At 38.3% G+C, this 15,502-nt stretch overlaps 1 protein-coding gene across 3 annotated transcripts; it reads right to left on the reverse strand.

Annotated features, from left to right (window-relative positions):
• Nucleotides 1-1,751: 1,751 nt before the first annotated feature.
• Nucleotides 1,752-15,498, reverse strand: LOC134082931 (E3 ubiquitin-protein ligase NEURL3-like). Of its 3 annotated transcripts, none has more exons than XM_062538986.1 (4): nt 15,461-15,498; nt 2,922-3,425; nt 2,645-2,821; nt 1,752-2,537 (listed from the first exon to the last, which is right to left on the reverse strand). In XM_062538986.1, exons 1-4 carry the CDS (start codon nt 15,480-15,482, stop codon nt 2,389-2,391), a joined length of 852 nt encoding a protein of 283 aa, XP_062394970.1. In that variant the 5' UTR covers nt 15,483-15,498; the 3' UTR covers nt 1,752-2,388. The 3 variants fall into 3 exon arrangements, with proteins under 3 accessions (XP_062394970.1, XP_062394972.1, XP_062394971.1); XM_062538988.1 differs by lacking the exon at nt 15,461-15,498 and adding an exon at nt 4,385-4,492; XM_062538987.1 differs by lacking the exon at nt 15,461-15,498 and adding an exon at nt 4,385-4,489 and having other exon boundaries at nt 2,922-3,428.
• Between the last annotated feature and the right edge of the window lie 4 nt (nt 15,499-15,502).

The following is a 15,502-nucleotide window of genomic DNA, read 5'->3' on the forward strand; positions in this document are numbered from 1 at the left end:
TTTTTAATTATTTTTTTTAATCGCCATTTTATATTTTAATTTAATTGATTACATTTTGAGTGAATTATTGTACTTTGCTACATTGCAAATCCAATCCGTTACATGAGTGTAAAAAAAAGGGGGGGGGGGGGGGGTGGTTAGGGTTAGGCAAATTGCACTCAGAACTACCGTGACAATGATCAGCATGTGAGGTTTCTAAGTTTAAAAGCCTTTAATCTCACGTGGCTATATTCTTTTAAAAACATGCCTAAGCATTTCAGCATACAGCCTATCAGAGCATGACAAAATGATTGCCTTGCATCCACATTTTAACAGGTGATCACATGACTAGTAGGAACAGGTGGACCGTGGAAGGGTGGCAATTGTCATGCTCTGATTATTTAAACTAGAGTGACAGCAAAGCATCAGCCATGTAGTCATCACACACACCCCCTGGAAATCAACTCCAGATAGAGTTTGAGTCACAACTTGGACTGCTGTTTAAATGGTACTGGTGGCTCACTCTGTCATCTGAGCAGCCACACATGGATATTATGAGTCTGTTGTTTGGTTGTTCCTGGACATGAACTGAACATGAGTTAACGGTAGCCTAAAGGTTTTGTAAGTGACGTGACTGAATCTTCAAGCATCAAAAATTGCATTGAAAATAAAGTAGGATCCAACCACAAAAAGAGGACAGACTTTCTCGTCTTTTGGTGTGTTGCTCCATGCTCCATGCTTTTAAAAGTAGGTCAGATGTAGAAGAAACGTTCAGAGACAATTGAATCAGCAGGCTATTCCGAGGACCAGTTTTGCTTGTTTGTATGTCAAAACGCAACCTTTTATTTACTTTTCTCATGTCTTACTTTCACTTTCACATCATCCACCTCCTGCTTTGTTATACGTCTTGTCACGCGAGTTATAGGCTACGTCGAAGAACGGCTAGTGCGCTGCATGGTCTCTCTGCTTCTTGACATCCATGTATTGCTTCCATGTATTGCTTTCATGAACTTTTCATGACATCTATGCAATACAGGTGCATCTAAGAAAAAAATAGAATAGCATAAGCTGTAGCCTATATTTGAACTCTTCTTAAATTAAATGTTTATTTGAAGCAAGCTTGTGGGTGATTTGAGGGAAAACAACTGAGTTAAAAACATTGCCAGAAGTTTGCACATGTTGGCCCTAGAGGCAAACTTCCAGAAAAGTTTTGGCAACAATGACAAGTCTGCCACTAGTGGCAAATCTGTTCGTCACTGATTTGCCACCACACTTAGCCAAATATAGCAAACTGTGACAAACCCAAATTGCATATGAAATTTGCCTAAAGTTGACTGCAACTGTTTACCAGAAACCCAATTTGCATGTGAAAATATGACCTTGTCCTTGTTGCAATTTTGCGGCAACTGTTCGCCAGAGACCTGATATACAAGGGAAAAGTCCATTGCCCTGCCCATTCTGAGAGATTACATGTAAATAAAGAGTTTGGTTCCTAAATGCTATATGCACCATTTTAATGAATTTTCATAAATATTTTTGTAAATATAATAATTTGTTTTCCCAGCAATTTCAGTAGAAATGTTTTGGATATCGTTATTTGATTTATCTTAACTAAATCAAAACAACACAACTGCAATTTGATTGATATTTCCTGGAATACACAATTAAAGGACATGACTTTTTAATGTTTTTAAAAACGGATACATAGCATTTTGGAATCAAACTTTGCTCTGTGTATTTGGCAACATTTTGATGTAATTAGCTGCTTAGAGATCTTTTCAAGACATTTCTGTATTAGAATTTCTTTATTCTAATATTTTGAGGTACATGATTTTTATTAGGCCTATTTCCAGCTGACTGTAATCCTCAAGATTAGAATAAGCAAGGTTAAAAATGCTTGAAATATTTCACTTTATGTGTAATAAATAAAGATCATGTGAAAGTTTCACTTTTTGAGATGAATAACGCGGGAAATGAACTGCATGGCAGCATTCACACTGCTAACAGGGAAAAAAACTCTATTTGTATCTTCGTATCGTATCTTTTTCTGTCTCTCTGAGCAGCCATACACCAAGGGATTTATTTTGTATGTCATGATTTATTTATTAAATACACATATCCACAGATATAGCCTACAAATTACATAATATTCACATATTTGCAAGTAATGAAATAGGATATTTACAAAGTAGCTTATACTTTATGTAAACAATTAACACTTGACCAACAACTTGATTATCCTCAAGGGAGTCCTGGAAATGCTGTGCACAATGCAACGACTGTACATGCATTACTGTGTGAGGTAGGGAAGGGTATGCTACAATTTTCCAAATGCATCTAGACTGAAACCAGTCAATGTCCTTATGGGTCTTTGTGCACCTCAGCAGCTCCATATTCAATTGGAAGATTCTAGATATTCTGCCGACACAGTGGACATGTGCCGAACTCTGCAAGCACCCTGTCAGCACAGGGCATGCACAAGCAGCGATGTCCACAGAGGAGGGTCAGATCAGCTTCATGGTCCAGACACACAGCGCACAATTCCTCCTGCCTGCACCCTGGAACATAAAACAGGAGCTATGTTAGACCAATGCCTGACTCCTGGTTTGTATATTGTACTGGAAAAGTATACAAGTTGCTGCCTGTTGAATGATTTGATACCAACCTGATGTCAAAGAACTGCCATTGTTGCTTTGGGCCTCTTGATACTGTTTCTTCTTGTTTTGACTCATCTCAATCCTTTTGTTTAACTCAGGTGGAGTATCTTCATATCCACATTTAAATGTGCCACGAGGTACGGGGCAGGATTTTTGAATAATCAGAGAAGTTCTCCTTATAGAACCTGGAAATTAGAGACATAACCAAGATCAGTCAATGAGACACTGGTTTCAGTTGGTCCATAAGGAAGAAACGGCATCAATATGCACTGTTCATAAACTCACCGAGTAAAAACACTGTGGTGGACTGTCCGTAGACATCAATAATAGCCCAGAGGGGTCGAGAGAGGTTCAAATTAGTCTGTATACAGTCGAATGTTCCAGTGGATGTCTTGTAACACAGCTTTCCGGTTGGATCCATCCAGAAGGTGATCATGGAACCAGGTGAGCAGTAACTCTGAGGCACTTGCTTAACCCCGTATCCAAGCCTGTTTGTGAGGTCGGGAATGGTCATGGGCGGGAGTGGCCCAGCGGCAGGGTGCACATTAGTGAAGCCGATCCGCACACCACCGCTCCAGGCTAGAAGGCTGCGCTCCACCCGGAACTTGACCTTCTCCCTGGACTTCACTGGGCGACTGCTGAACACCAGGCCGTCCCTGAAGGTCTCCAGGTCTCTCGAGGCCCTGCAGTTCCCATGGCTGAGGGTGATCTTCTTACCCACTGCCCCAGGGTGGAATGTCAGAGGACCCCGACAGGTAAGTCCACAAACATGGTGGTCCTTAGCCCATGCTGCTTGATGAGAAAAATCAATAAGAAAACCAAAAGAGAGATGAGAGACGAGCATGAAACTGTTGCAACTGATCAAAGAGAAACAACAGTATCTTAGCAGCAAATAAAGGGTCTTCCAACTGATTAGTTTGGTCTATGTACTGTAATGTCATCATCAAAGCTGTTGTTGTGCCTGGTCTTTCCATCTACTGTTTGCTCAGAAACACTGTGTTGAGAGGTGTTTGTGTTGTATGAACAACTCCCTGTTGTTATCTCTTGCCTTGCACCATTTTGTCAACATGACCATATGTCCGATCACATTGGCTAAAGGACATGAAATCATGTAACATATCTGAGCTCTGACTCAGTGTAAACTCTCCTCAGATGTTTACATTTAAAATAGGCTACTGTAAATGTACATCAGCTCAAAATGTAAAGATGTATGTTGTGTTTCCCATCAAACTGTGCTACATACTGTACATGCAAACTGTTTGACATTTTAATTATTTGAGAACTCCACTGATAAGCTGGCATTCCCCATGTCTACTTCCCTGTCACATTCTTACAAATTCCTTGCATAAGGCCGGTGCTTCAACATAGCAATGCTGTGTGATTGTCAACTGTCTGCAATTGCCCTTATAGAATTTTCAGCCCTTGACATTCTGGAGCTAGGAAGTGCACGCTAAAGGGACACTTCACAAGGCATGGTCGTGCATCCGTATTTCTTCCATCTCAAGGCAAACTGAGGAAATGATGCATGACCATTCAAAAACATGACTGGTTTTCTAAAGATACAAAGCTTAATGCTAATCGGTGAAGTGTCCCTTTAAGTACAGTATCTGTATGACTAGTGGATTTGTCCCCAAAACACAAGATTTTATGTCTTGCTAAAGAGTTAGTGTTTTTCTAAAATGTAATCCTCTTGCATGTTAGCCTCTCTGGAGCTTCATTTGCAATCAAAGAAAAGTAAAAATTCTTACCATTACCCATGGTCTTCTCTTATCCAGTAAATGCCATAAAATACCTGTAGTCATCTGAGATTGGTTCAGACCTAAATACGCGTTTGAGATCATGCGCCTTTTGTTTCTGTTTCAGAGTGAGTGCCAGCAGGTGCCTGGGGTTTTCAATTCTTTGTGGGAGAGGCCTCTTCTTTCTTTTCTTTGAGGGACTCGCCTCTTGGAGAGTCCAGAAGTAACTGACATTTTTTGCATGTCTAGTTTTATTTTTGTTTTCTTAATATCCTCCAATGTTCTATGTATTACTTTTAAGTGGTAAAATTGCATGTTTGCATTGCTTTTAAATTGCATTGACAATAAATCCATCAGTCATCTAGATCTACTGTAGACTGAGTCTTAAGGAAATGTACCAATGGTACACATTCAACTACTTTTTGAGACGGCAACTCAACTCTTACAAACTTAAACATTCAAACTGATGGATATGTGTGGTGGTTGAGTTGATGAATTAATGAATTACCTACAGACAGAGCTATACTCTATTAGATGATAACACCAGCATAAGTGAAATGCCACAAAGCATGGGGGTTATACCATAGACATATACATCTATGGGTTATACTATATATACCTGTCACATCACCCGTGGAAATCAACTGCCGATTAAGTTTGAGTCATGAGATGGACTGCTGCTGAAATGGTGCCGGTCACTCACTCTGTCATCTCAGCAGCCACACATGAGTCTGTTCCCAAGTCTTAACATGAACTGAACATGAACTGAACATGAGTTATATACGTTTTTTTCAGTGATGTGACTGAACCTGATCAAGCATTAAATCTTCACGCATCTTCAACATTTGATCCTGATTGCATTGAAAATATTGTAAGTAGGATCCAACCCAAAAAAAGCAGACATTCATTTGTTTCCTTTTCATTCTTTCTCTTGGGTGTGTTAGTCCATGCAGGGTCTTACAAATGCAAAAATCTGTGTAGATAACATACAGTAATTTTCACTGCAAGAATTGTGATGTTTTGAAACACGATGTTTTGCTTCTCACTGCATATACTGACAGATTGCTGCCACTCAATATTATGAGTGGGTGGCATATGTTAAGCAATGACTTGGGAGTGTAGTTGGTAAAGGATAACAACACGGCTGTAATTTGGTCATATAGGTACTGTACAAGGTCGAAGGCAATTACAACCATGGGATGTCCTTTACCATCCCATGACCACGAGTGTCATATTGCTTTTATACAACAGTTCCATTACCAACTACTTTAGTTAAAGATACAAAGTTGTGTTTCCTATTGTTTATTTTGATCTTTGTTCATTCATCCTCCACCCTCAAAAATAGTTCTATCTTTAGCCTTGTCGTTTACCATTGCCGAGCAATGTCACACCACTCGAGAGACGTACTGTACATTGCTTGAACGTGAACTCGAAAAATGATCCAATATGGCTCTAAAACAGCAGTAGTTCTGCATTAACAAATACGTTCTGGGTTTGTGCCCTCATATTTTGTAAAAACTAGTAAGAGACAAACACTAAGAAGTCTAAAATCTTTGGTTTTGAAACCAAAAAGTGCATTCTGAACTCATTTATCTGCCAGCCACCCACTTTGCATTTGTGCAAAATGGAATGAATACAATCAAAAAGTCTTTAAATGCCCTTTAAATGCCTCCCATCCAATCAGTAAAATTAATAAATGGTTGGACTGGATCTAACTGATAAATTGTCAATATATCATAGCATACAGTACCCATTTCGAACACACTGTATAGTAGCCAGGCAAGCTAATAAGATCATAGGCATTCCACAAAAACAGCCATCTGATCTTTTATCATCAGGAAGAAGGTTCAGGGTGCCTCTGGCTAAAGTCATTATATAACAAATATTCCCAATGCATGTATACAGTACAAAACTCATGCACACACACCTTCAATCAGAAAAAAAAATCTAAAATGGCAACATATCTTTGCATTGCTTTGTGTGTCTTGAATCTTGAATTGTAATCATGAGACTTCCGAGAAAGCTCTTGCCAGTGGCATGACCTGCAAATCAGGTAAATATTTACATGCCCTTACTGTAAGTCAGTGATAAGATAAGATTTTATTACTTCCGCCGTGTAGGTTATGTTTTTAGTGTTTTGTTTGTTTGCTTTTTAAACTGTCTCCCTTTTTTCCATAATTTTTCCACATTTGGTGGAAGGTTGTTTAATGAGCAACTTTTTTTAAAATGTGTAGTGGATCCGAAATCTCAGGATGGATCAACAATGTAAGGCATTCTTCTTGGCAGTCTGCATTCTCCAAGTGCCATTCCTGATATATTCAGGAACAGAACAGAACAGAGGAGAGTGGTATCAGTGACCTTTACAAAGATTTTTTTTTTAAAAAAAAGGATTTTGCTGTTTGTGTAAGTTATTTTCTGTGAGATGGATATGAGATGGATACAGACTGAAACCAGACATGTTTTAAGTAGCCCCTGATTTTCTCCCTAATATACAGTAGGCCTATGAATCAGGTCACACTTATTTAGTGTCCGACACCGCCCATCTATGAAGCAGCTTAGAGATGATCCAAAAACAACCAGTGTACAGGGATTTTTTTTTTTTTATCTAATTGGGACATTAGAGTTGGGTGAAGCACTCTGGAAAGTACTCTGGAAAGTACTCTAGTCAAGAATGCACGACACGTCTATGTGGTGTCAAATTGAAGGCTCGGTAGGTATCATGCCAGATAATCTCCAATGCTGGTTGCTTGTTTCAAACAGGTTGATCGTCTTTCTGCTCCACAGTGCTTCACCACAAAAACATGTAGAGACTAGACGTAAACACCTCGGGGGAATGTAAGGACTTTCTGTTTCATTTTACACACGTGTGTTCGCAATGACCTTGACGGCACATGCACATGAAAATGTGACTTGCATATTGACAAGCTATCACATCATAAACAACGCACCATAAACACACGGTAATAGGTGTAGTAGTGTTTTAGTGTAGTGATAAATGGAAAACCTCCTTTCACCCTAGTGCTGTTTGTAGTAGCCTATTAATCTGATCTGCCATCTGACTTTTCTAATGTAATGCAATCCAAATGGTGCACACTTTCTGTTGCATTCACAGCTAAATTGCAGCTTTCATTTAGCTAGTCTGTAGTCCATCCACCAGTGTCTTGCATAGTTTTTCCCCCCCTTGCAAAGCTGTTGCACTCTGCAGCTCTGCTATGCTGTACATCCTATTTGCTTGATTTCCCAGAAACCATGTTATGCCATGCGGCATAATCTGTCTGTGTCAGACAGGTAAATTAACATTCTGAACTGATACATGTTTAAGACATATAATTATCATATCATCGGAGTCTATTCAGAACCCTAATCTGCAGATGATAACAGGTCTGGCAAGCATACAAACATTGTCTGCTTTGTTTTGCATGCTCTTGTCACCCGACCAACTTGAAACTGTGTGTTGATATACTGAATTGAACCAATTAAAAGTTACCATGGTGACATTATCATGCAATGAATAGTGTAAGTCTATGCATTTTCTCTCTTTCTATCTCTTTTTACTGAGCCACAGATAAACACATCTGGTAAATTTGTTAAAAGGCTTATATATTAATATACTGTATTATTCCATTGTTGTAAATCGGGTCAACACATCCGCCAAATTAAATGTAATGCAAAACTGCATATTTATTTGTATATGTAGTAGATCAAGGATATGTGTGCATGTTTTTATGCCGTGTGTATGTTTGTACAGTATGTGTGTGACAGCACAGCATATGACTGTGTTTTTGTTGCATCGTACCAACTCATGCAGGAGAGGAAAGGAAAGGAAAAGAAAGAAAGACTTTACAGTACTTTCAAAGTTGTTCACGCGGTATTTCCAGAAAGATTTCAGGAGCCGCCCACGTTTTCAACGGCAGTATGTTCCACCCATTGCTGCAACTGATATAATGTATCCACTTCAAAAAGAGCAGCACATTTTTACATTCAGAGCCGACCTCATGAGCATCAGCACATCCAGTGCCACTGCTACCACCACACGCGCATCACGCACTGTGTGTAGGGCACCACGGGGCATCGGGGGCACCAGCATTTAGCCAATAAATATAAGTATAGCTTTTACATATATACAATTAATATAAGTATGCGCCCGAACGTTTAAGTCAAAATATAGCAACACTGTGTTATATGCAACGATGGCATACTGTACAGTGCCTTTAGAAAGTCATCATACCCCTTTGAAATAGTTACTTTTTTTGTCAAACAGCCTTAAATCAAAACCAATTTTAAAAATTTACTTCTCTAGTTTTATTTACAAATGTAGCTGTACAACATCAAAATAATAGAAAAAAAAGACAGCAGTTGAAAATGAAAAACTATAGAATAACAGGGTTGTAAAAGTCATCATACCCCTGATTTACCTTGTAGAGCTTCCTTTTGCTTTCATTACAACCATCAATCTGTTTGGATATGTCTCTATTGGGTCATTCCACGCCAAATCAACCAGAGCCCACGCACTTGCGTCTCAAAAAAATCTGAAAAAAATACCATGTGTGCCTATGTTACCCAGGAGACACTCTGTAAAATGTTTTTGTGCTAAGATCAATACTTTTCAAGTAACAGACAGTTTTACAGGGGGAGGGGGGTGTCAAATTTGTTCTACCTCTTTTTTTTGTCAAAGTTCACAAGCTCATTGCTCAAGAACTAGAATCTGTAGGAGGCTCAAATTTTGCAGGCTGGTGCATAAATAGGAATAGTATGCAGTAAAATCACCACGAGTAGTCTGGATGATCCTGCATGGTCATAGCAGTCCCTCAAAGTTGATCAAAATTGTATTGGAGTTCTTGGCTGGGCTCTGTTTAGGCTTACAGAAGACATATTTTTACTCAACATAGGCTCTTGATTTTTTTTTCTCTTATTGAGATCAGTAGAAACACCCTACGAAAAAGCAATGAAGAGAAAAGAAAATCCATCAGGAACCAAACAGGAGACCTCACAAGTTTGAAAAATAATTTTGGATCTCATATTCAGAGCACCCTAACACCTTGTGGGAATATACAAAGATTTTTTTTATATTTTTTTCTATAATCTGCATTACCTCTTCTTTTTAAAAACACCAATTTGACTTGTCTTATGCGAATCTTTCTTTTTCATTTTCCACCCTAAACATGGACAAAATGCACCATTGAGATCAATATGTTTTGTCCCCACCTGGCAATTTCAGTGATTCAGTGATTTTAGTGGCACCTAGTGATTACTCTATACAAAACAAATCTCTCAATAGATCTCTATGGTGCATTTTGCCCTTGTTCAGGGTGGGAAATGAAAAAGAAAGATTTGCATAAGACAAGTCAAATTGGTGTTTTTAAAAAGAAGAGGTAATGCAGATTATAGAAAAAAATATAAAAAAATCTTTGTATATTCCCACAAGGTGTTAGGGTGCTCTGAATATGAGATCCAAATTTATTTTTCAAACGTGTGAGGTCTGCTGTTCAGTCCCTGATGTATTTTCCTTTCTCTTCATTGCTTTTTCGGAGAGTGTTTCTACTTATCTCAATAAGAAAAACCCCCCAAGAGTCTACGTTGAGTAAAAATGTGTCTTCTGAAGGCCTAAACAGAACCCAGACAAAAACTCCAATAACATTTTGATCAACTTTGAGGGACTGCTATGACCATGCAGGATCACCCAGACTACTCGTGGTGATTTTACTGCATACTATTCCTATTTATGCACCAGCCTGCAAAATTTGAGCCTCCTACAGATTCTAGTTCTTGAGCAATGAGCTTGTGAACTTTGACAAAAAAAAGAGGCAGAACAAATTTGACACCCCCCTCCCCCTGTAAAACTGGCTGTTACTTGAAAAGTATTGATCTTAACACAAGAACATTTTACAGAGTGTCTCCTGGGTAACATAGGCACACATGGTATTTTTTTCAGAATTTTTTGAGACGCAAGTGCGTGGGCTCTGGTTGATTTGGCGTGGAATGACCCTATTAGCTTTGCACACCTTGGGGGAATGTTTGCCCAATCTTCCTTGCAGAATTGTTCAAATTCAGTCAAATCCTGTGGTGAACGGCGATGGACTGCTCTCTTCAAGTCAATCCACAGATTTTCTAGGATTTAAGTCAGAGCTCTGACTTGGCCACTCAATGACATTCACCTTCCTATCCTTACGCCACTGCTTTGTTCTTTTGGCAGTATGTTTAAGGTGAATGACCTGCCCATCTTCAGCTGTCTAGCAGAGGGACGCAGGTTTTCCTCAAGAATTTGGGTGTACTGCAGCATCTATTTTCCCTTCTATCCTGACCAATTGCCCAGTCCCTGAAGAGAAACATCCCAACAACATAATGTTGCCCCCACCATGCTTCATAGTATGGTGTGTTTTGGGTGGTGTACTGTGTTTGATTTTCGCCAAACATAGCGCTTGGAGTTCAGTGCAAAAACACATGGAATATTCTGCTACCATGTGGAAAAAGGTTTTATGATATATAAAGTCAGATGAGACTAAGATTTAATTTTTTGGAGACTAAGATTGAACTATTTGGACTGAACTCCAGGCGCTAACCAAACACAGTACACCACCACGTGACACGTACTGTAGTGCACTCTTAAAGTCTTCAATAAGCATACATGAAGCATATTAAATGCTGACTGAAAAACAGGTGGCTCCACAAAGCAGTTCATTTGAAAGACCATATCAATATTAAAATGTAGTTAAAGACTTAATGAAAAATGTGGAATATGTTATGCCACCGTAATCAGAAGTGTTTAGGCTTAAAACATGAGTCACTGATATTAACTGTAGCCTGTGCATTTTATCACCTGTTGCACTTTACTTTATGGACTGCTCTTCAATAACTGATGAACTATTATCCAATGTCTTATCCTATTTATTATGTAAATAAAACCTGTTTTTTTTATCATATGCTATTGAGTTAAAGCCACTGCCATATTACTGGTACTGGGAGCAAATTGTTCTCTGCCTAACATGCTTAATGACAATAAACTTGAACTGAACCGAGTCTCCTTGACATTTCAATCAATTCACACACATTCAATGAGGTGGAAAGTTTTCTGACCCTGACAGCACACACCTTTTCTGTGATGTGAACTGTGAGGGGGTTTATAGCAACCAGCATGTGTGAATCTGATGAAATATTTGTCAAAGAGACCTAGCTGTAGGTTCATATTAAGACCCATAGACCATAAACCACAACATTTCTCCCCACATAAATCTAATAATTAATGTATACATTCAGGAAAGTAAGTGGCACACATCCAGTAGATATTGTTTTATTTATTTACTTATTTATTTTGCAAAACAGCAAAGACAGCGTTCGATTTTGAGAATATTCCAGGAGCTTGATTTTATACTCCTGCAGGAACCTCATGAAACCCATGAAAAAAAATCTAATAATAAAAATAATAATAATAATATTAATATTAATATTAATATTAATATTAATATTAATAATAATAATAATAATAATGTTATTATATAATAATAATATACAGTTATATATTTTTTCTTCTTTTTTTGACCCATATAAGGTTTACATCATGTAAGATTGAGGCAGGACGAAGCACCCTAATTTCTCAATCAGTAATGCAAACAATGTGGTCCGGGAAACTTTCTGTCACAACTTCCTTGTGCATATACAGTGAGGAGCACATGTATTTGATACCCTGCTAAAACAGGAATATAAAATCATCATTTGACAATTGATCTTAATGCCTTAACTCAAAAAATTAGTACAAATCAAACCGCCAAGGACACCAATTTTCTTTGTGATTGAAGAATGTATCGTAAATAGATAAATGTTTTCCTTAAATGCTAGGGGAAGGAAGTATTTGACCCCCTATGTAACCCTATGGGAATTTAACACATAGGGTTAACATAGGGGCAGGCAGATTTTTATTTTTAAAGGCCAGCTATTTCATGGATCTAGGATATTATGCATCCCGATAAATTTCCCTTGGCCTTTGAAATTAAAATAGCCCCACATCATCACATACCCTTCACCATAGCTAGAGATTGGCATGGTGCTTTTTCCAGTAGGCCTATTAGCCTGTTTGATTTGCATTGAGCTCAATGAGCATCAAACAGGCTAATAGGCCTACTGGAAAAAGCACCATGCCAATCTCTAGCTATGGTGAAAGGTATGTAATGATGTGGGGCTATCTTAATTCCAACGGCCAAGGGAACTTTATCAGGATGCATAATATCCTGAATCCATAAAATAGCTGGCCTTAAAAAATAAAAATCTGCCCGCCCCTATGTTAACCCTATGTGTTGAATTCCCATAGGGTTACATTGGGGGTCAAATACTTACTTCCCCCTAGCATTTAGGAAGAACATTTATTTATTTACGAAACATTCTTCCATCACAAAGAAAATTGGCGTACTTAGCGGTTTTATTTTTACTCAATTTTTGAATTAAGACATTAAGATCAATTGTCAAATGACGATTTTATATTCCTCTTTTTAGGCAACTTTAGCATGGTATCAAATACATTTTCTCCTCACTGTATGAAAATGAGTTTCCAGATGATTATGCATTATTGTCATGTGTCAATGTTTGTCAAAGAAAACAGCTGTAGACTCATATTAAGACCCATAGATCATTAGACAGTACGTGACTTTCTGTTTCATTTCGACTACATGAAAGTACAATAGAATTAGTCCAGTATTTATCTTTCGCTTTACAAAATTGATTCATGCTGTGATTACCCGATTTGATAGAGAACTTCCACTGTAATTGTTAATGTTTTACATGAATTACTGTGTTCAATGTCATTGTGTTATACAGGTGGCATCAGGATAGGTATCCAGATTGTACTATAAATGTTAAAGAAAGATCATTTTAATATTAAAATCAACAAGTTAAAGACTTTAAATGAAAAATGTGGAATATGCTAAGCCACAGTAATCAGATGTGTTTCCTTAGATTGAAAACATGAGTCATGGGGTCCCTGACATGGACACAATCTTATTTCTTATCCTAGTCATATATGTTAAACCTCATTTATTATAGGCTATTGAATTAATGCCATTGCCATTTTGCTGATCCTGAGAGCAAATTTCAGACCCTGGTAATCTGAGAGATTGTGGGTATGCCATGAATAAAGGCATGTGTTCATTTGCCTTATTGGATCAGTATTGATCTACATGTTTTTGTTGGATAAATGAATTGCTGTGGCAAAATATGTCAGTTACACTATTTGACAGAAAAACATGAGTTTGTTTGATTTCATGTTTTGTGATTTAGTATCTGTGACAAACCCCCCCATAAACATTAACATAAACAACTTGCCACAGATTTCTGACCAGGTTTTGTCAGTAGTCCAATGTGTTTTAAATAGTGTATGATAGCATTTTTTTTTAAGATTATGTAGTGCTGTAATCTATGAGTTGTATCATTACTAAGCTTTGTAATTTTTTTGTCAGGATAAGGCCTACATTTTTTTCTTAGAAAAAAAAAAGGGGCTTCATGGATGTGAAATATTGTTCTGCCAAATCAAGTAGCCTGTAGTTTAGGCAATGCAAAAATGGGAATCTGGCTAGGATTCTGGTAAAAAAAAAATGGTTTGAGAGATTGGCCTGTGAAATTTCACCAGTTAGCATAAGCCTAGATGAACATTTTTCATTAATTAAAAATAAAACATTCTGCAGAAACAGGAACAATGCGGTAGTCTATCCATCCATAGAACTAGAGTAGGCCAAGCTTAATTTCCAGTGGGACTTTTGAGTGATCCTGCTTTGTACATTCATGGTCACGCATGCTCATTGTTTCTCAGTTCTGACTGCAGGTCATTCTGTTTTCAGTCATAAGGGCTTGAGTCTTCTTACACATGATGCATGAACATGAACATGTTGAAGAATAGGCAACAGTGAGTGTACAGCAGTCATTTCAGTGCCAGACTGAATGGTCTCTTGTTAGGTTGTTTTGTGTAATAAATGGTAGGAGGCTGCAGCCTGAGAGTGGTCTGGAAATGTCCCGACTCTTTCACAAATAGGCCTACTGAATAGAGTTTGGCGATTGGGAAACGTTTGCAACACTTGTATCGCGATGGCACTTGCCTAACTCTGAAATCATTGGCACTGTAGGCTACCAATCTCACAGAGATTTCTTACTTCCTAGGCCAGTGGTTCTCAAACTGTGGTACGGGTACAACTGGTGGTATGCAGACTTCCATGGTGGTTGTCTTATCACAATGCAAAATACTTAACCATGCAATTGCTGAAGTAAAACCAGAGAGGGTTAAAGTGGTCAGTAATGAAGGATTTTTGGTAAAACTGTTGTGTTACTTGCACAAAACGCAAAAAACATATGCAAAACAGTAGCCTATAGGCTACAATTTAAATCATGTACAGTGGTGAAATGGGCCTACTACTGTACTTGAATGCTGGTAATGTAGCCTACTTGTTTTCTGAGGTGGTAGGCCTACTCATTGTGAAAAGTTTGGAAGCACCTATAGGCTACTTCGCCTACTGTAGATTTTTACAAACTGCATCAACAGACAGTAAACATATGGATCTACATTTGCTGTAAATTAATTCAATAGGCTAATTAATTTTCCAACTGGATTTTTTTTACATTTGCAGGTGCATAGCCTAGGCCTACTTTTGTTTATCAAAATAGTTTTGGTATCATCCTCCCCTCAGGCTGGTTGGCCAGACATTTTCCTAAAAATAGGCTGTGGTTGCCAGACTATTCCTTGAAACAGCCTGACAGAAGCATAGACCTACTCACTCGTTTGGAGGAGGAGTTAACATTAACATTTTCTGGCTGCTGTGCTGTGACATCAGGAACTCTTCCGTAGTCTTCATGTGACAGAAAGCGAATACTGAATGGAATTTTCCCCTATGTCAACATCAGGAATTTGTTCGTTAGACACATAGCCACTCATCCCAAGCAAGTTTACAATTCGTTTTTAGATGTGGGGCAGAGTCAGACAGCCATGGTTCAAGTTTAGTGGAATCTTGGCGTTGAGTCGCCTAATATGTGATGTGTGGCTATAAGCCGCCTACCTTTCCATGTTCGAAAGGGACAAAGGTAGGCCTACATTTTCAGACAGAACACAGCACCAACCTGCAAACGCTGGGTAACCCATGCAGTGAACTGAAACCAAAC

This window comes from Sardina pilchardus, chromosome 6 (genome assembly GCF_963854185.1).
Source record: "Sardina pilchardus chromosome 6, fSarPil1.1, whole genome shotgun sequence".
In the NCBI taxonomy this organism is placed as follows: domain Eukaryota; kingdom Metazoa; phylum Chordata; class Actinopteri; order Clupeiformes; family Clupeidae; genus Sardina; species Sardina pilchardus.

Excerpts from the sequence above, each read along its gene's own strand:
- LOC134082931 (XM_062538986.1), bottom strand. The coding sequence starts at position 15,482 with ATGGGTTACCCAGCGTTTGCAG. Across the intron at positions 3,426-15,460 it reads GGGTTACCCAGCGTTTGCAG|CATGGGCTAAGGACCACCAT; the intron begins GTTGGTGCTGTG and ends CTCATCAAGCAG. Across the intron at positions 2,538-2,644 it reads TGGCAGTTCTTTGACATCAG|GGTGCAGGCAGGAGGAATTG; the intron begins GTTGGTATCAAA and ends TTTATGTTCCAG.